Raw genomic sequence first — 20,073 nt, forward strand, 5'->3', positions numbered from 1 at the left:
TATGCTTTTCCTTGTGAACCCCCTCTCCTCCCATTCTTCAGTGTTTCTGCGCAGGATATGGTTTCCAGATCCTTCCTCATTTGGCTGGAGCCCCTGCAGTCCTTCAGAGGGCACTTGCTCTGCACATGTGTGATTGGACTGGTGGATGTGAACTGACTGAGCATGATTAGATGCTCTCCTCCTGCCTTCTGAACAAATCAGTATTTTTTCTTCCAATTTAAAGATGCTTGTAAGGGAAAGCAGCCAAAGTAGAAGTTGAATGATTCTACCTTGTGTCTATCCCCTGTCGTTCTCTGCAAACATAACTTTAAAGTATGCATTCACCAAGGGGGTGATAGTACTTCCACGAGGGCAAGAGTTGGTTCTTTGGGGCAAAAATAGTCTGATATATTAAAATGGATTGTGGCTCTCCAAAGAGCAATCCTACCTGACAAAATCTTATTTAATTTCTCTTATTAGGGATAATTTAAATTAAATTTTTCTCTTTAGTGGGGTGCTAAAGCCATTAAACACTTCTTTAAACCTAAGTGCCAGTACCAAAGTGCTAAAATGTTTTTGGCACTTAAAAAAAGCCCCAGTCTCTCTTGTTCCAGCAGCTGTAGCTTAAAAAAAGAAAAGAAAAGAAAAGAAAAAAGCTCCAGTTTTGATTGGGATTTGGCCTTCTTAATTCTATTCTTACAGATCCTTTGGTTAGTGTGGCCCCCACTGTGTTCTAGTTTCCTCTGACTGTTCAGAGTATTTATGTGAAAAGGCTCTGTGTAAGTTTGGGAAAAGCTATAGGACTCTTTAGGGCCCCTGACATGCAGATGTTCACTGTGAATTTCAGAGGTAGGATTGTTTCACAGATTTTGCCTGCTAACCAGGAGGGCACTCAGACCTCCAGGCCCTGCCAGTTGTGTAACCTTCAGCAAGTCATCCAACCTCTCAGTAACACCCCCTTCCCAGTGTGGTTTTGAGAAAGAAAGGAGCTAATGGATACTTAACACAATACTTGGCACATAAAGCCCTAAGCAAAATAGTTATGATCATTTATTATTGTTAATGAAATGAATAGCCTCTATTGAGATTCCTGAGAAGAATCTTAAGCCATCTGGCATAGGTCACTAATTGTCCAGTTTGCCGGTTTGAGAAATTGGTAGTAGGTGTCAGATTGCAGACTTCCTCCTACACAGATATTAAATGCCCAAACACAGCTTCCCACCTGTCTGGTTGTTCCCGCCCTCCTGCATTAGTTTAAAACTGACCAATAAGCCTGACCCGCTCCTGTGTTTCTTTCCCCAGCCTTTGGTTGGAAGCTGCTGGAGTTCTGCCACTTTGACTCCTTTCTGAAGGGTCTGCAAAAGTGAGCCATTGTGACCAGCACATTGTCTCGGGGGCTTGTCTGGGTCTAGCCTCTTAAGACCCTCAACTCAGATGGCACCCAGTACCGTTTTTTTTTTTTTTTTACCCATCACATGAGTTCAACACATGCCAGCCCTTCTCAGTGTTTTCTCAGGCCTCCTACTTTGTCTTCATGCACACTCCAGCTTCTTGTTTGGGTTTTACTTCCCATTGCTGGCATTTGCTCCTGCAAAATCTTACCCATCTGACCTCCCAAAGTAGAATGCCAGGGCTTTACTGTAACCTTACTGCAGCCTCACACCTGGCCTTGAGAGGCGTGCCTTTCAGACAGGTGGGCCACCGGTGAGAAAATTGCACATGTGCAGCACCCAACCTGCATCTCAAAAGAAGCCACTTCAATCTCCAACATTCCAGGGCAAGGAAAACAGCCACATTCCAGGAAAGGCATTTTCACTTTATTTAAAAATTATTTACAATTATTGAGCCTTCATAAATGCTCTATTTTAAAATTCTTTTTTTTTTTTTTTTACCTGAAGAAAATCTTTGTTGGGGTTGGGGGCTATAGGGAGAGGAGTGGTGACAGGCTCCTTAGGGATTCTGCAAAGGGATGGATGTAATGCAACAGCAGTGGCCTGAACTCCGTGGCATAAGGGGTAATGAAAGGAAGGCTAGCCAGGCAGGCCCCCCCGGCCAGTGGCTAGCTGAGCAAGAAGACTGCATGATGGCAGTTCTTGCTCAAGACTCACCATATACTGGTTGGGACTGAGGCACCCAACACTGAGGGCTGACATTGTCTATTCCTACCAGGCAAGAGCAGGTGTTGGGAGGGGATTGCTGTGAAGTTATCTAGGAGAAGTCATGCACTGCTGAGCCTCGCACCAGGCCTGGCCAGGCAAGAGTGCATTGAAGTCAACAATACATTGCTGGAGAAGGCATCCCTAGCTCCAAAGTCTGCTCCCACATGCTGTGGCCCTCCTGTCTGCAACACCTGCTCTGGTTTGTTGGGGAAGTGGGGACAAAGTTATGTGGGATGTACGATATTCTAGAATGTGCCAAGAATTTCTGAGGATTCAAACCTCTTGGTGGGTGCCAGCCTCCCCCATTGGTTGATGGCCACTTGAGAAGACCACTCATAATTAAAACTCTGTCTCTCAAAGTGCCCAGTATTCACTTCACTCTGCATTGCAGAAACTCTGGGCTGAAAGCTCCACTATTTAAAATAGTGTTTTTTTTTTGTTTTTTTTTTTTTAAATCCTTTGTAGGTCTAAGACCTTTGAGAATATTATGAAAGCTTTAATGCTCTGGAAAACATACAAGAATACATACACTAAATTCGGACAGTTTTAGGGGTTTCATAGACCCTCTGAAGTCCAACTATGGACCCCCTGGGGTGATGGACCCCAAGTTAAGGACCCCTGAGTTAAATGTTCCTGTGGGTAAGCATTTTGTTTTGAGATGCAAATAACCCAGAGGAATTACCAGTCTGCAACCTCCCCATCTGATTATTGATTGAATAGGTGTGGGGAGGTGGAAGTGATGGTTTTGGAAGAAGGGGAGGGAAGGTATGCCACAGGGAAAAGTTTGGGAACAGTTAAAGATTCCACAAACAGCAGTTGATCGCTGGGTACCTGACTGAGGGCATCCAAGTAGTGGGAGATAGATCAGAAAGGGAGACAGATCAAAGACAAACTTCACTTCCAAGTTTTCCCTAAGGCTTGCTGTGATCCTCATTAGGACTATTTTATTCTTGGAAGTAGGTATGTGCAGTCTTTCTGCCATCTCGTGGTTATACTTGGAATTGCACCTGCCTCAGCAGCCAGGAGAAAAACCAGAGATCTAGTAAGTGTTTGGAATAAAGTATACTCAACCGACCTGCTAGGGTATAGTAAGGGGTGGGAGGTGCAGATGAATGAAAAAGAATGATTTTTCAACGTTCCTGTGTAATACATACACATTGCAGTCCCACGAGAGCGTGCATCTTTCCTGGCTGACCTGGGCACTCTTTGGTTCATCATGGCTAAACTTGCTTTTAACTAACGGCTTAGAATTTTTCCATGTAAGGTTTTTTTTTCTTCTTCTGTTTTTCTCTTGCTTTGATTTGCACTTAACACCTGAAGTTCCATCTCTGGCTCCCAACTGGGTCTCTCTGCTCTCCGCTCCTCCTCTTCCAGAGCAGATTGATTGACTGATTAATAACTGTTGTCTGGGAGCCAAAACAGATGTATCCCTGGGAAAAACAGTGACTTGAAGTTCCACCTCACATTCTTTCCATTCTAGCTGAGACTCACTTCCTCAGAATGCTGGAACCCTTATCCAACAGGGAACCAGTCACTGACAGTTTTCTGTGCTGAAACATCAGTCACGCACCAACATGGCTGAGTCCTGCTGCCCTGAATTCTGGAGGAATTCTTGGTCTGTCCCCTGAGCTAAATTCCATACCTGCTACTCTGTCCTCCCATGTGCCTGTCTACTAGTGGCACGTTCTGAGTTAAGCTAAGCATGAAATATGGTAGAAAGTTATCATTTTGTTCTGGAGGAAAGAATGGTGAGTTGCAGCACATGGGTGTCCTATGGCATCAGGGTCCCAAAGTGGCATTGTCAGCTTGGGGTCATCTCCAGTCCCACACTGTGCTGTAGACAAAACCATTTCTAGCATGTTCCATTAGAGGCACTTCCTTCCGTTATGGCCACGGCAAGGCTCTGAGTCAAACTGGAGGCAACAAGGGAAAATCTGCCAAATCGACAGCTAGGGGTGAAGAGGTGGAAAGGAAGGCAGAATGTTCTGTCACCTGTGGGAGGCCTTGAGGGGAAGCAGATGATGGGAAGGTGGGTTCTCCCCCAAAGCTCTGGAATCTCACATACCCAGCAAATGCTGGCTTTGCTGTCATGTGATCAGAGGCGTTAAATTGGAGTTCTCCTCAGAGGTTCTCTCTCCATCTGGTGACTTCTTCCTTCTTTGACCACCTGAAAAACACGGTTTGTAAGTATCAGCCTGTAAGACTGGGGGAACATCCACACTCTCTCAGTGGTCTGAGCTCTCTTACAAATGGAAGCAGAAAGAGACACAAAGCCCTTGACAGCTTGGCTGAAACTAATCTGCATTGTATCCTGGTGCTGATGTTGGCATGTTTACATCTTGAAGGATTAGAATACACCTTCCACATAAGACGACATCTCTGAAAAGCCACAAACCCAGGCTAGTGCCTGGAATTGAGATTTTCTGGAGGGGACTGAGTAAAGCCCATATGATACCTCAGGACCATGCCTTCCCCACCCCTGAGGGCCCCAGGCCCATTGACTGCCAGAAACATTTTGGCAAAGGATTGGTCTCACAGTCTTTGATGTCCCATGAGCCATTTCCAGGGACCTACATTCTCTAATTCAATAAATCTTTATTTGCAAAAACAGGAAGGTCAGAATTGACCCGTGGGCATGGTTTGCAGACTCCTGTCCTACAGGACCAACAACTGAATAGGATAGATCCCCAAAGCATCAGGGGTGCAGTACTGGTCCAAGCCTGACTGGATTTCCATGACTGAACCTAATAGCTGGGAGCCATTCCCAGGGACCTGCATTCTCTAGTGCTGAAGCAACCTCCCTTTTACATTGGGGCAGGTGGGGATAATCACATAATTGTCCTCAAGAATGGAGGAGCAATCTGTACCCAGGTATGTTGTTCTTAGGAAGGAATATTTGCACCTTGTCTCCACCATTGACTTCTATCTATGGAGGATGTTGCTCTCTTTCTTATTGAGTCTCCTGGACACTAATTCTTTCTTAAAAGGACTAGATAGTACATGTTATGGGTTTGTGGGCTATATGGTCTCCGTTACAAGTACTCAACTCTGCCATTGTGGCCATGGTTAACAAATGGGTCTATGATACAATAAATTTTCACAAAAATAGGAAGGTCAGAATTGACTGTGGGCATGGTTTGCAGACTCTTGTTCAGGAGGACCAACAACTGCAATGGGCTAGATCCCCAAACTATCACGGTTGCAGTATCGGCCCAAGCCTAACTGTGGATTTCCATGACTGGACCTCATTAGGGTTCCAAAAGGAGTCAGCGGTTCCTCTTCCAGGAGGAAGATCCTAACATGCTTTGCCTACTAACGGACAGCAGCGTGGCTTTCATGGCGGTGAAGAACTAGCTACTCACTCAGGGTTCTCAGCAGCCTCCTGCCCATGGTTTCCTCAAAGTCGCTACTGAGAGGACTGGTTTCTGTATCCAGGTTGATGTTACAACATTCACTATCTGATGATGACAGAAAGAAAAGAAGAGAGAACTCAAGTTGTTTCAACCTACAAGCTCAGGGATCAAGGCAGGGTGATTCTAGGTGAGGTCCCTCAGAAGGTCAAAGTTTCAGATAAGACGCAAGGCAGGGGTGGGCATAACAAGGGAGGATGCCCAGGAAGGTGTTGGCTCTAATTATTTAGCAAGAGGCATTTTAGTGCTACAAAAGAAACAAAGAGATGGAGCAGGAATCCAAAAATCCACGTGAAGTGGGAAATGATTCCCTCTCCTCAAACACTTTTGACAAGAAAGAGTGGAAGAGAACAATATATTCTCCACCCAATATCTTTGCCAGACAAAAAGCACATTTGAGGACAGGTGGGGATGTCTCTTTCTTCTACTTGCACAAACCCTGGAAAGCCACAGAGTTCAATAACAATTAAGTGCATGCTCAGGTCTTCTCCCACAGGACTCTGAGGATTCAGATAACCACAGAGTCTCAGGACCCAGAAGAAGGCCAAGCCCTACTGCCAATACAGTAAGAACCCAGCCAGGGAGGCAAAGTGTTCTGTTGGATAATGCACTGCACCAAAAGCCACGAGGCTAAGTTCACTTCTAATGCAGCATTTGGACTTGGGCAAGCCATTTCCCTTCTCTGGGCCTCAGGGTTCCTCAGGTATCACATGAGGAGTGTGGACTAGATGCTCTCCAACGACTACCCCATCACTTCTGTTCTTATTCCTTTGCTACATTCTCTTGCTACATGCTTCAGCTACTAAATTTGGTGTGTGTGGGAGAAAAAGAACATCAGTTCTAAATTCAGGTCCTGGAATGGTGACTATGTGTGTCCCAGATTTTCTGGGTTAGCCACAAGTTCAAACATACTGTCTCATTGACCTTAAATATCTATGAGTATTTTTTCAGGTTGTTGCTCTGGACTTGAGGGGTCTCATACTATGGATTTAGCCTGAAAGTTCAGGTAGGGGAATTGCTGGCCTGGGGGTGAGCACAGGAGGCTGCTGACAGCTTGGGCAAGTGTACCTCAGTGAAGCAAACACAGGAGGACCTCTGGACTGCTGGGACCCTGGAGGCTTAGAGCAACACCGCTGACGAGGATGCATTCAATCTCTCTGAGGGAGATGATATGATCAGAGACCCCAGGAAAGGTCTTACAGACTACCTTTGATTTCTTGGGTCCAAAGGAAGGGAAGAGTCCTGCCAGTAAGAATGATGGCTGACTTCATTTTCCTAATCTGTGAGGTAGGTCTAATAGTAACGACCTAATATTTATAAAGCATGGTACCAAACACTGTCAAGTGCCTTTAATGTGTTATCTCACATACAACCAAAGCTACTTCATGAGATAGCTACCATGATTTATATCTACTAAAATAAAGAAACTTATCTATTAAGAAAAAGAATCTGAGTCATAGGTTAAGTACTTGCCTAAAATTGCACAGCTCCTAAACGAAGGAGCCAAGGTCTGAATCCAGGCAGAAATATAGCTCCCAAGCCTGCCCAAACAGTTTTCCTGGGAGAATGAATTAGACAAGGCCTGGTGCATGGTAGATGCTCAGCAAATGTTAGTTTCCTTTCCCTGGCTGTGTAAGGAGATGGGAGGTTTAACACAGGGCTGGCGCCCCAGGGCTCCCCATTACCCAGCTTACCCTGAGCCATCCCAGTTCCCAAGGACGATGATCCCCCTTGCCCCTCTGGGCCCAGGCCACTCTCCCTGACCTGTTGTGGGCACAGCTGCAGGTGACAGCGAGAGCTGCTGTGTACTGTGCTCCTCGAAGTCAGTCATTTCCTCTTGGGTGAAGGCCATCTCCTCCATCCTCAAGTACACGACCTCGCTGGGGCTTCGCAGCCCATCTGAACGGCTGCCTAGGGAGGACAGTCAGCGCATTGCCTCTCTGCCTTGGAGAAGACCTGAGGCTCCAGGAGGCACAAGAGATCAGCTCTGGGCAAGGCTGGTGGAGGAAGGCAGGGATGTCCTCACCCCACACCAGCCCGGCCCATCTGCTCAACAGACTTACACGGCAGACTGTTCCTGTTGCTCAGGAGTGTGGCGACAGGGTCATCCTTGGGGGTCAGGGGTGTGCCCCGAGTTGTGGGGGCCTTGGTGGAGTCTCCGTCAGTGAAGGCCTCCATGTCAGGGGACTGGGGTGAGCTGTCCATGTGGCAGGCGGTGAGTGCATTCTGATACTGCTGCCGTGTGATCTGGAAGGAGCGGGCAGAGGCTCTGGGGTAGCTGGGCAGAGCCTTCCCTGCTGCAGCCAGCCTTCCTGAGCTCAGAAGCAGCCCCACTGGGATGCTGTGGGACCCCTGGCCTCTGAGGCCTGAGATGCATGAACAGGGGGCCTTACCCACGCCGGACCGGCCCAGCAGTTGAGGGACGATGAGGGGCCCTTTGCTTATTTGCTACCAGTTCCCACTGTTCATGTTTTACTGGCTCCTGGAAGAGCCAAACCTTCTCCTGAGACTGTGGAGGGGACACATGGCATCTGCAGTTAGCGTGGGGGGGGGGGCGGTGTTTGCCCATGGAGAAGTTTAAAACATATTTACATCAACCAGCACTGTGAATCCTTGTTTCCAGTGAAAACAGCTAAATTTTTGTACCACCCTGTATAGGAATGTGATACTGCTAATCACTGTCTGCCCTTGGGGGAAAAATGAAAATGGCACATGGCACAATAACCTTCCCAAGTCCTACTATTTCCTAGTGTTTTCGTCCCTTCTTCACTGCATTAAAGCTAGAGAACTGGCAAAGCTACAAATTCTGCTCCCTATGCCTTTAGTGGCAGGACTGGCATTACATGTCGGAAGAGTAAAGATTTCTGGCTGGACATAAGAGAGGAGATGACTCAGGTTTACACACTGGGATGGAGAGTGGGCCTAAAGTTGGCTTGCTATCAGGTAAGGTCTCTTTCCACAGTGGACTCTTGTCTGCTGCTGACAGGACCCATTACTTTCCTGCACATTATCAATCCTTTCTTCTTTAACAAACTTCAGGATATTTTATATGAGAAGCAAGCAAATTCGAAGCACATATAATCCAATTACAAAACACATATTAAGAGTGTATGTCTTTTTGCAACATTTATGGCACACATATATGCAGAGATTCCAGGCTTCTAATCATACTGCCACCCATTTGAGTGGGCAAATATAGTTCTCTTGATGGTTCAAATCTCAAACCTCATCATTGGAATTACCTGAAAGGCTTATTAAAACAAGATTGCTGGCCCAACTCCCAAAGTTTCTAATTCACTAGGTCTGGGGTAGAGACTGAGAATTTGCATTTCTAGAAAGTTCCTGGTGATGCTGATGCTGATGCCGCTGGTCTGGAGATCAATCACCCTTTGAGACCACTGACTTAAGACCTAGTTAGAATCAGACACAGGCCCTACTCAGGTTTTGTTTTTTTTCCCCTCTAAAAGATTTTAAAGGATAAAGAGCAGCAAAGTGTTAACAATTGGCTTTGATATTTTTCAGGTTATTATGACATAGAGCCATGTGTCTCCACTTAGCACTTACACAAAGTCTTCAACAGACTCAATGTCCTTATTGAGAACACCTGACTTTTGCAGCTCCCTCTGCTGGGAAGTAAAAAGTTGGGTTCCAAAATTTACCCCAAAGCTGGGGAAATTTGGCCCTAACACCAAAGGGCAAGAAAATTTCCTAAATGACACTTGATAAGCCCCCAAAGCAGGTGATCTTACTCTATTTGGGCTCTTTAAAGTAGTTAGTATAGATTTGGCTTCTAGTTTAGTCAAAGAAGGCCAAATGACCCTGCACCTAGAAAATATGGCAAGAAGCACAATGCCTGCTCAAGGCTAAGGTTCAAGTTCCAGTTTTGCCACTTTCAAGCTGAGGACTTTGACCAAATCGTTAACTTCTCTGAGCTTGTAAAAGAGGCCCGGAGATAATGAGATTATGTAAGTGAGTGTGTTATACGACTGTTAGGAATGATTGTTTAAAAGATGTCCACATATATGTCTCACAGTCTGACTTTATAATGAGCACACATTTCAAAGACCGAGTGAAACTTACCATTTCACTATGTCTAACTGTCCAGGGCACACCATGAGGTGGGCACGGGGGAAGGAGCAGCGTCCCCTCTGCCCCCAGAGCCAGTGTGACTAGAAGTGCTGTGAAGGCAAGACTAGGTTTTGGGAAAGTAAATCCACAACCAAAAAAAATAAAAGAGAAAGTAGGGGATGGAGGGAGATTCCAAGTAGGGACGATGGGAAAAGGAAGAAAAGAGACAGTGAGTGAAGAAAAGAGAGGAGGAAGAGAGAAGGAAGGAGTGCGTTTTGGTTTGATTTTGAAATGGATTTGCTTGGTAGATTGGCTGCGTCCCCCTAGCTAGAACAGCCTCGTGGGAGTGACCACTGCTGCGAATTCTCTCTCTTATTTAACGAATTTATTAATTCTTGGAAAGGTCCTGCTCAGGTTGTGCCAGCGGTGAGCTGTACCACTCACTCTCTCTCTGCTCTTATGAAACAGTGACATGCCCCTCCAGTTACCTGGAATCAAGGATTCAGGAACTCTAACCCTCTCTTTAAGGATTGTTTTGGAGGAAAGGATGGGAATAAAGTATCATTCTTGGTAATAATACTGAGTAAATGAAATAGGGTTCCTTGTCAGGTGCTGAGTCCCTGTCATTGGAGGCACTCACACAGAGGTTAAACTACCACTTGTCAGGGATGCCACAGAGAAGACTGAGCCAACCACCGCCAGGATCTAATATTAGTGGGAAGAAGCACCACAGGGCGTATGAAGATGAGCATAGTGGGTGGTTGGCCGGGCACACTGTGAGGAGCAGGGGTTGGGTGAGGGTCTGCACAGTTGGTGGGTGGTTATATAAAAGGAAAGGTACCACCTATTGGTTACCTCCTCTAAGTATCTCACAGCCTCGCTTTCACACTGTTTCCTCTTTTTAAATTAAAAAAAACCCCACGAACTACTGCCATGTCAACACGTTGCCTTAAAAGAAATTGTTGACAAGGCACCACTCTGGAAAATGTATTCAGGGAAGCAACCTCTGCTCGGCTTCTCCCAGCTGCATTTCTAGATTCAAGCACCACTTCTCATCTGTTCCCTCCCTTTGTTAAAAACCTATGACAACTTCTTTTTAGCTAGAAAGAAGCTAGTCATGGCACTGTCAAATAGAAATATAACATGATTCACATGGGTAATTTAAAATTTTCTAGCAGTTGCAAAAAAAAAAAACAGTAAAAAGAAATAGGTGAAGTTAATTTTAATATTTCATGTATATCCCAATATATCCAAAATAATTTCACTTCCACATATAAATAATTTAAAATTATTAATGAGGAATTTTCTTTGAAGTCCGATGTGTATTTCATACTTATAGCACATTGATCTGAATAAGCCACATTTCATGCATTCAACCACCACCTGTGGCTGCTGCACTGGACAGCGGAGGTCTCACAGCCCAACCTGAACTGCTGTGCCCAGGTTTGGTGACCTGGCCTTGCCCGGCCAGCAGCGTTCTCACTGCCCCCCAGTGCAGGGCCACGGGTCCAGCCTTGCTCCTCTCTCTTCCCAGACCCTTGAATGCACAGTGTCTACCTGCCTTCTACACTCCTGTTTAGGGTGTCCCCCCTGCATGGCATTGCCTGTACTCCTCTGTTATTCTTTCCCAGTTCCTAAAGGTCCAGTACATTGTCCAGCCAATATAGTGCTTAAAAAATGCTGCATAATTTTGTCATCAATTAGATACTACCCTGCATGGGTCACTGCTATTTAACTTAAGTTTCCTCTCTCTAACCAGATCTGAATCTACTTATAAGGCACAGGATATATTTTAATATTTTTATTGGATTTATATTTCTTTATTACATCTCATGGTACCCAGAACCATCGTTAATGCTCAACAAATACTGATTTAGTTGATTGAGGGAATCAAACCACTTTTCAAAAGATAACATGTTTTTGTTTTCACTGTTGTAGGTAAAGCATTTATTAGAAATAGCTTGAATTCAAATTGTCTTCTCTTATATATTAACCAGTTAAGAATTCAAGTACCTCAAACTTACAAAGGAAATGGAAGTGTATTTATCTTTAAGCTAGCAAAAAGCAAGGATGCCCTTTTGGACATTTTGCCTTAGCAGCCAAGGTGTCCAGAAGTTAACCTTTAGGCTAATATGATATCTCCTGACATTTTATGATGTTCTGCTTATATTTTCAACTTTCAGGCAGTTTATTCATCCCTTAAAACACAGGCTGCAGTTTAGGGATACAGCCACCAGATGGTGATGGGCATCTTGGTCAAGAAGTTCTGTTTGATTTTTCTTTAATATTTCAACTTCTTTAGTGAATTTTTCTTCCACATGTATAAGACTGAAACAGGATCTGCACCTTTCACCTCTCACAAAAATCAACTCATTGTGGATAACAGACTTAAGCCTAACACATGAAACTATAAGAATTCCAGAAGAAAATGTTGTAAAAACCCTTATGGACATTGGCATAGGTAAAGAATTTATGAAGAAGACTCCAAATGCAATCATAGCAACAACAAAAATAAATAAATGGGGCCTGATCAAATTAAAAAGCTTCTGTACAGCCAAGGAAACTATCATGAGAGCAAACAGATAAGCTATAGAATGGGAGAAAATACTCACATGCTACACATCCGATAAAGGGCTGATAACTAGACTCTATATAGAACTCAGGAAAACAAGCAAGAAAAAAATCAAACAACCCTATCAAAAAGTGGGCAAAGGACATGAACAGAAACTTTTCAAAAGAAGATAGACTAATGGCTAACAAACATATGAAAAAATGCTCAATATCTCTAATCATCAGGGAAATGCAAATCAAAACCATAATCAGATATCACTTAACTCCAGTGAGAATGGCCATTATCAAAAAGTCCCAAAACAATAAATGTTGGCATGGATGCAGGGAGATAGGAACACTCATACACTGCTGGTGGGGCTGCAAACTAGTACAACCTCTGTGGAAAGCAATATGGAGATACCTCAAAGAGCTACAAGTAGAACTACCATTTGATCCAGCAATCCCATTACTGGGCATCTACCCAAAGGAAAAAAAAGACATTCTATAAAAAGACATCTGCACTCGAATGTTTTTAGTGGCACAATTCACAATTGCAAAGATATGGAAACAATCCAAGTGCCCAACAATACATGAGTGGATTGATAAAATGTGATATTATGTATACCATGAAGTTCTACTCAGCCACAAAAAACAATGGCGATCTAACACCTCTTATATTATCCTGGATAGAGCTGGAGCCCATTCTACTAAATGAAGTATCATAAGAATGGAAAAACAAGCACCACATGTACTCACCATCAAATTGGTATTAACTGATCAACACTTACCTGCACATATAGTAGTAACATTCATCAGGTGTTGGGCAGGTAGGGGGGAAGGAGGGGATAGGTATATACACACCTAATGAGTGCAGTGTGCACAGTCTGGGGGATGGACATGCTTGAAGCTCTCACTTGGGTAGGGCAAAGGCAATGTATGTAACATAAACATTTCTACCCCCGTAACATGCTGAAATAAATAAAATAATCCCAAATGCACTTAAAATAGAATCCACATTCCTTACTAAGGCCTAAAGATACCAGGCGACACTGCCTCTGAAACTCCATTCTCATCTTGCTCCAGCCTCTGCCTTTGCACCATGGGCCAGCACTCAGACCCTCTGCCTAGCTCCTTCCTGCCTCTGCTGTTCCTATCTTGAACATTCTCCCCACTTCTCCTTTCTGTAAAAATATCCTTTTCTCAGCCTGTTGTAACACTCATTTTAAGAGCAGCCTTCCTGCCTTGTCTGCCCAGTCACTGTCTATCCCACAGCTCTGTTTATTTCCTTCAGGGCCCTTATCATTGCCTGAAATTACCTAGGTCATTGATGTGGTTACTTGTTAATCATCTTCCTCTCCATTAGCATGCAAGCTCCTGAAAGGCAGCAGCTCGCTGTCTTCTCCACAGTACCCCATCAATGCCTCGCACAGAGCAGGCATTCATGAAATATTTGTTGACCCACATTCATATTATGATGTTCCTTTTCTTTTCCCACAAACCAAGGTCTGCATTAGCAAAGAAAGGGTTTCAAGACTGGATGCCATCGGGGGGCTGCGGTTTTCTAAGGGTTATTTAACCTCCTTGGCACATTAGACTTGGTGAATGTCCACAGTCATGCACACCTGTAAGTGTTGATGGTTAGTTCCTAAAGTCACTTCTCCCTGGCTCCTTCAGTTCTGATTTCCTACAACTCTCCCTAAAGCAAAGTGATTTCAGGGTTTGGACTCTGGAGGCAGAAAGACTCAACTTGGAAGCATGGCTCTGCCACTTCAAAATATAAACTATGTGACCTTATGCTCCGTAAGCCCCAAACTCTTCATCTATAAAATGGGAATGAAGTAGAACTTACCTCATTGGTGGCTGTGAGATTAAATGGATAATTCAGACACAGGGCTCAGCAAAGTGCCTTGCACAGAGCAACCCACAAACAGTAGTTATTACCCTCCCTAGCCTCCAGGTTCTGTCCCCAACTCTGGTAGCATTCAATGGTTACTTTCATGGGAACTTTAATTGGCTGAAGTCAGTTTTAGCTCAGGGTATCCACATAGTTCTGGAACACAGAAAGCCAGCCACTCACTGTTATCCAAATAATCAGGGCGTGTGTTCTGGATAGAAGGGAAGGAAATTCTCCCACCTTTGTGATTTCAGTATACCTCCCAGCCTACAACTGGGACAACAGTTACCGAGTGAGCTCACTGGGTATTTTGTTGGACTGGGATAAATGGGACTCTAGCCAGTGCTCAGGTCTAATTTTATAATGGTTTCCAGAATGCTAGAAAATAAAACTAAACTTAAGGAAACAAGAGAAAAGGGGAATTTTTAGAAGGCTCCTGTGCAATGACAATCCCAGTGAAGGACATGAAGAAATAGCTCCCCTCCTCTTTAATTACAAGGCAACGAGCCTTGCTGCCTCTCTCCATGGCATTTGAGAATGGTTCTCTTCAAATAGCTCAGTGCTCTTAAGGGGGGTGTTACTTTAGTTACTAGAAAAATTTTAATTAGTTACTACAAAATTTTTTCAGTTAACATATAGGCTCAATTGTGTTTTAGACTTTCAATATTAAGGTGTAAAAGTATATTATCATATGTAAAAATCATAGCATGGTTTCTTCTATATACATGGTTTATTAATCACTTGTAAATTTATCTTGAAAAAAAAAGAACAAAACCAAATGGGTGCCAATGGTGGAGGATCCAAAGGAAACAGTTCTGGCAGCAACTTATCTCACTGTCTCATGCAAGCTCATCTTAGGGGGCTTTGTGCCTCAGTTTCCCCACATGCAAAGTAGGGGTCAGGAGTTCTTTAAAAATTGACAAATAATGATCAGTAATAAAGCTTACTGGAAACAGGGCCTTTATAAAGCTGGGAGCAATTGCCACCCACATCACCATATTGGAACGGGGGGAGTGGGATGCACACCATGCATCTGGCAGAGTCTCCTGGTCCCCACTCCCCCACTAGGAGAGAGGACTGCCTTCCCGGGGCAGTTACCTTTACAAACTGCACGTCGCTCAGGATGTGGACTGAGTAGTCTGGCGTGTAGAGGTTGTTGTTGCTGCCGAACAGCTGGGTGTTGCTGCCCCCAAAGTCGCTGCGCTCACGGTTTGGAGACTCAGAGCGATTCAATCCGCTGCAGCGCGAAGGGGACCGGTTTACTGCAGATGGTGAGGGAGAGGGAGAAAAGACAAGGGGTGGGTGGGCAGGAGGGAGAGGGAGTGGAAAGAGGGAGAGAGAGAGGTGTTGTTTACCGAGGTCCCATAGGACTTTCAGGCAACGGCAACAGTGGGTGGTGGAGCCCAGGAAGGAGTTGAGCTGCTTTGCTGATGTTTATTCCTACGAGGAGCAAATACCCAACAGAACTCACGGCTCCATGTGGCTGGGGCTGCTCCCCGCAACCTCTCCTAGTTAGGAGCTGGTGTGTTTGTTTCCCCAGACAGATTCTTGTCCCTGCCTTCAGGTTAGGTGCAGGAGGACCCCGAATGAGATGCGGTCGGTGCTGCGAGCGTGGTTTGCTACCGCAGATCACGAGACCCACTTCCATGGCAAGGTATTTTACACAACCTCCACTCACACACCTTGTTTGAGAAAGGCCAAGGCCGCAGGTGTGCCCTCAAAACCATCTGTCACAGCACAGACAGACAGTCCCCACTGCGGTGATGCATTTTGGTGGGGATAACTCAGGTCTGCCACAGCACTGGCAAGGCCTGGCACAGGGGTACACATAGGCCCACAAACCATATGGATAAAACTTACAAGCTATAAATCACATCAATAAACTGTCAAAATATGTTCTATCCTTGCCTTTGACAAATGCTCCTAACAACCCAGAAGGCCAGGTTTGACTCCTTAGAATTTTGTGCCAGAAAACAGGGCTGCGTGGGGAGAGCCAGCCCTGACCCTAGGGCTTCGGGACCCCTCCTCCCCCAGGGCTGTCTCAGTGGGGAATTCTGGGTTCCTGGATATCTCAACTGTGGTCTAGAAGGAAGGACACAGGCTCTGGCTGGGCAAATCCCTTTGGCCCTGTAGACTCCGTGCCCTACACAGAAGGCCAGGACTGATAATGGCCAACATGGAGCTCTCTAAAGTGTGGACCCTGGGCTGGACTCTCTTTTGCACATGCCTAAGCCAGGGGACTGGAGTAATACACAGGCCTTCTGTAAAAGATCTCCTAAATGTTCAGTCAGGTTCTTTTTACATTTTGAAGAAACACCTCTTAGGAAAGCTCATTTAAGACCATGTTAATTGGTTTCAAAATGGACAACACAAGAGAGGGTACTGAAGGTGACCCTAACATTATCTCAACCCTGGAATAAACCTGAGCAAAAGACTGCAAAGCCCCTCAATCCCTCTCCTTCCCAACTGATACCACCCTGCATTTCTTCCAAAAAAATGGAGAACAGGAGGCTGTCAGCCTCTCAGAACACAGATTTACTTCCAGGGACTCAAATGAAGAATCAGGTTCTTCAAAGATTCTGGTCCTTGCTCTTTGAGGGTAGAACCTTGGGAATCTAATTCTGTCTCTTGAGATAATGCTGCCATTGATCAAAATACTTGATTAGCATCTATTTGGAGGGAGCCATTGATGGCTGATGATCTGTTTTGCTGTCAAGCTGCTGTTGTCTGGCAAATCATGTAGCAGAAAGATTAAAATAACAACAGGTTGAATATTTTCTCATTAGAACCATAATAACCACTGCCTTGATATGATTATAGAATTACAGATTCCACTTCCAGTCTTCCCCCTTCTCAGAAAATATCATCCACACCTATGAAGTCGCCGAAACCAGAAACCTGGAGGGTCACTCTTGACTCTAGTCCTCGCCCCACATTGAGTGCTGCTATCTGCCTCTGACACAATGAACCCATCTATCCTATCTCTGTCTCTACTCAAGTTCCTGTGACCATCAGCTTCACCTGGGCCAGTATCCCCACTTATAATTTATAATCTGTTTTTGCCTCAGCTGCTAGAATCACATTTTAAAAACATATCAGCTTTTGGCCGGGCGCGGTGGCTCACGCCTGTAATCCTAGCACTCTGGGAGGCCGAGGCGGGCGGATTGCTCAAGGTCAGGAGTTCAAAACCAGCCTGAGCGAGACCCCGTCTCTACCATAAAAATAGAAAGAAATTAATTGGCCAACTAATATATATAATATAAAAATCAGCCGGGCATGGTGGCTCGTGCCTGTAGTCCCAGCTACTCGGGAGGCTGAGGCAGGAGGATCGCTTGAGCCCAGGAGTCTGAGGTTGCTGTGAGCGAGGCTGACGCCACGGCACTCACTCTAGCCTGGGCAAGAAAGCGAGACTCTGTCTCAAAAAAAAAAAAAAAAAAAAAACAAAAAACATATCAGCTTTCTATTGTATCTGAATACACAAAACTCCTTGCTGTGGCCCTTAAAGCCCTATGACCTGGTCCCTGTTTTCCTGTCTGAACTCATCTTGGGGCCTCCCTTCTCCTCTCCTGCTTTGCTCTAGCCCACTGGCCTCCATGGGCACCTTCAATCATATAAGCTTCCCTCCCCACTGACAAATGCCACATTCCCTGATGCCCCACCCCAACCTCTACCCCCAGCTCATGGCCATTTGCTTCTCAGGCATTAACTCTCACCTGTGGTTCCACCTGCTCTCAAGACCTTGTATGGCTACCCTAAGAAGATTCCCCATTTTCCCCTATGACTGGCCCCCCATTCGTTCCTTCAATGCACCTTTCATAAGTATTAATTAATTACACATTTGTATTTATTTGTTATATCTACTTAATTCAACTTTAAATTCCATGAAGGCAGAGACCTTTTCTTTCCTGGTGGTCACCACTGTATGCCCAGTCTCTAGCACAGTGCCCGGCTTAGAGAAGGTACTCAATAAAAATGTATATTAATAGAATGAATGAATCAGCACCTAAGGCTTCTTTAAGAGGAGTCTTACAATTTAGAATCTCAATTTTGTTCAAATCATCCTGGAATCAGAAAGCCTTTCCTTTGCAACCTGAAGTCACTTTGGGGAAGCTGACTTCTCCAAGAATTTAGGGGTGGGGGGCAGGACACTCAGGAAATGCAGCCAGGTAAAGTTAAATAGTGTGCAACTAGAATCAAAGGGCACCACGATGGAAGAGGCCATAGGGAATATCAGGACTTTCTCTTTGTTTGTTTAATAAGGGAATGTGAAACAGGGGTCCTGGAGTCAGGTGACAAGGGCTTTACTTATCCACTGGGTGATTGGGCCCAGATCCTCTTCCAGAGTGACCAAGGACTGAGAGGGACAGTGCCAGTGCCATGGAGAATATAGCAAAGCACCAGGGTCAATGGCAGTGGTGTTAGACAGAAAAAGGTGCCTCTCATTGCTGGTCCTGGTCCTGGTCCCTTGAAAATAAACTGACAAGTTCATCCATTTGTGGTTGTCATAGTGTGGTGGCTGGCTGCAAAGGTCAGCGTTCTTCCCTCCCGGCTAGTTGTGGGAAGGGAGGCAGGTAGTCCTGCAGGAGGGTGGCTTCTTTGGCATGAGAGCAGAGTCTGGCAAACCACACCTTTACCTGGTAGGTCGTGACCTCAGCTCAGTTTGGGCATGACCAAGGGGAGAGAGTGAGAGCAGAGCCTGAAGCTTCAGTCACTCCAAGAAGATGCCATCTGTCCTTAATAAGCCTCCACTTTTCCTGGCCAGACATGGCTTCATACACCCCACACCTGCTGTTCTGCATCCTTATCTCTGATGTCACAATTCAAGAAACGTTCAGGGAGGATGACAGGGCAACAGCCCTATCTTATCTACTGAACTTTCATCCACAGAAACTTCTCCTGAATCACATCTATTCCCTGTTGGAAACAGAGGTAACAATGACATCCCAGTTCCCTCCGAAGCTCTCACTGTCTTACTGGTACCCAGCGCAGATGTCACCCACAGGGCCTTGCACTTCGAACACAAGCTGCATCACTGTTACACTGGGGGGAGAGACATGTCTTTTCTTTTAAGTAAAGACAATGCTATTGAAAGTTTATTCCTAAAATCCTAAAGGATCCCCAGTGCCAACAAATACAACTGTCTTACAAAGGCAGGGTCTATAAAAGCAATTTTTAAAAGAAAAAAGAACTGTCATTCCATCACAAAGAAAGTCTCAGCTCATCTTAGTATTATGCAAGATCCATGTTTTTGTGTCCCAGAGTCTAACATTCCTCAGTAGGTAGGATGCTGATGACTCGGCATTTTGGTAATTGTGCACATATACTCAGAGGTTTCAAAGCAAGGGAAATGGAAATGCTTTTAATAAAAAAAAGCAGAAGAAATCAGTAACAGACGAGTGTCCCAGCAGCATGGCAAACTAGTTCAAGTTGTATATCCCCACTGGCATTTCCTAAGAGCACAGAGGCACAGCTTGGGGGAGTGAAGTGAGGAGGAAAATCCAAAGTATAGTGCAAGGAGGTCTGAAAGAAGACAGATCAAACAGTGATGCATAAAACCGACCACAGAACCTGTTAACAGGAGGTGTGTCAAGCTGCCAACACATCCCTTGCCCATTCTTGTTTTTATATCATACCCTCAAGTTGACCCTTGTGTGACTGGGTGGTTGGGAGCAGGATGTTCTGCTCTAGACCCCCAGCAGCTGTGGAGAAGCATAGCAGACCTTATCCCTGCCACCTCTGAGTGGTCACTCTGCAAGGGATAGCTGTGCAAGTTGGCTACTCGGCGTTACTGAGGTTGGGTAGAAAAGACACTGCAGTAAATTGGGAATGGCGTGGCAGAGAGCATGGAGAAGGATTTCACAGTGTAATTGGGGTTGGATGGAATCTTCTCTCACTCTGCACTAATAGGCAGGGTCCCTGAAAACCTATACATAGCTCTGGGACTCTTGCTTCACTTGTGACACCTGTATCCAGGGAGCCTTTGCAACCCTATCCTGGAAGCAGGACCTAAAAT

General features: G+C 45.2%; 1 protein-coding gene across 2 annotated transcripts in view; it reads right to left on the bottom strand.

Moving 5' to 3' along the window:
- Positions 1-1,850: 1,850 nt before the first annotated feature.
- The window catches only part of CNNM1 (cyclin and CBS domain divalent metal cation transport mediator 1), a 56,297-nt gene continuing 38,074 nt past the window's right edge, over positions 1,851-20,073 (bottom strand). For both annotated transcript variants that reach the window (XM_012768161.3, XM_012768150.3), the window contains 5 exons: positions 15,159-15,322; positions 7,612-7,795; positions 7,313-7,459; positions 5,501-5,596; positions 1,851-4,305 (listed from right to left, as the gene is read on the bottom strand). In XM_012768161.3, coding sequence (XP_012623615.1) covers positions 4,226-4,305; positions 5,501-5,596; positions 7,313-7,459; positions 7,612-7,795; positions 15,159-15,322 — 671 coding nt within the window. In that variant the 3' untranslated portion in view covers positions 1,851-4,225. The remainder of the gene's footprint in view (positions 4,306-5,500; positions 5,597-7,312; positions 7,460-7,611; positions 7,796-15,158; positions 15,323-20,073) is intronic.

The sequence above is a fragment of the Microcebus murinus genome, chromosome 14 (genome assembly GCF_040939455.1).
Source record: "Microcebus murinus isolate Inina chromosome 14, M.murinus_Inina_mat1.0, whole genome shotgun sequence".
Taxonomy (NCBI): Eukaryota; Metazoa; Chordata; class Mammalia; order Primates; family Cheirogaleidae; genus Microcebus; species Microcebus murinus.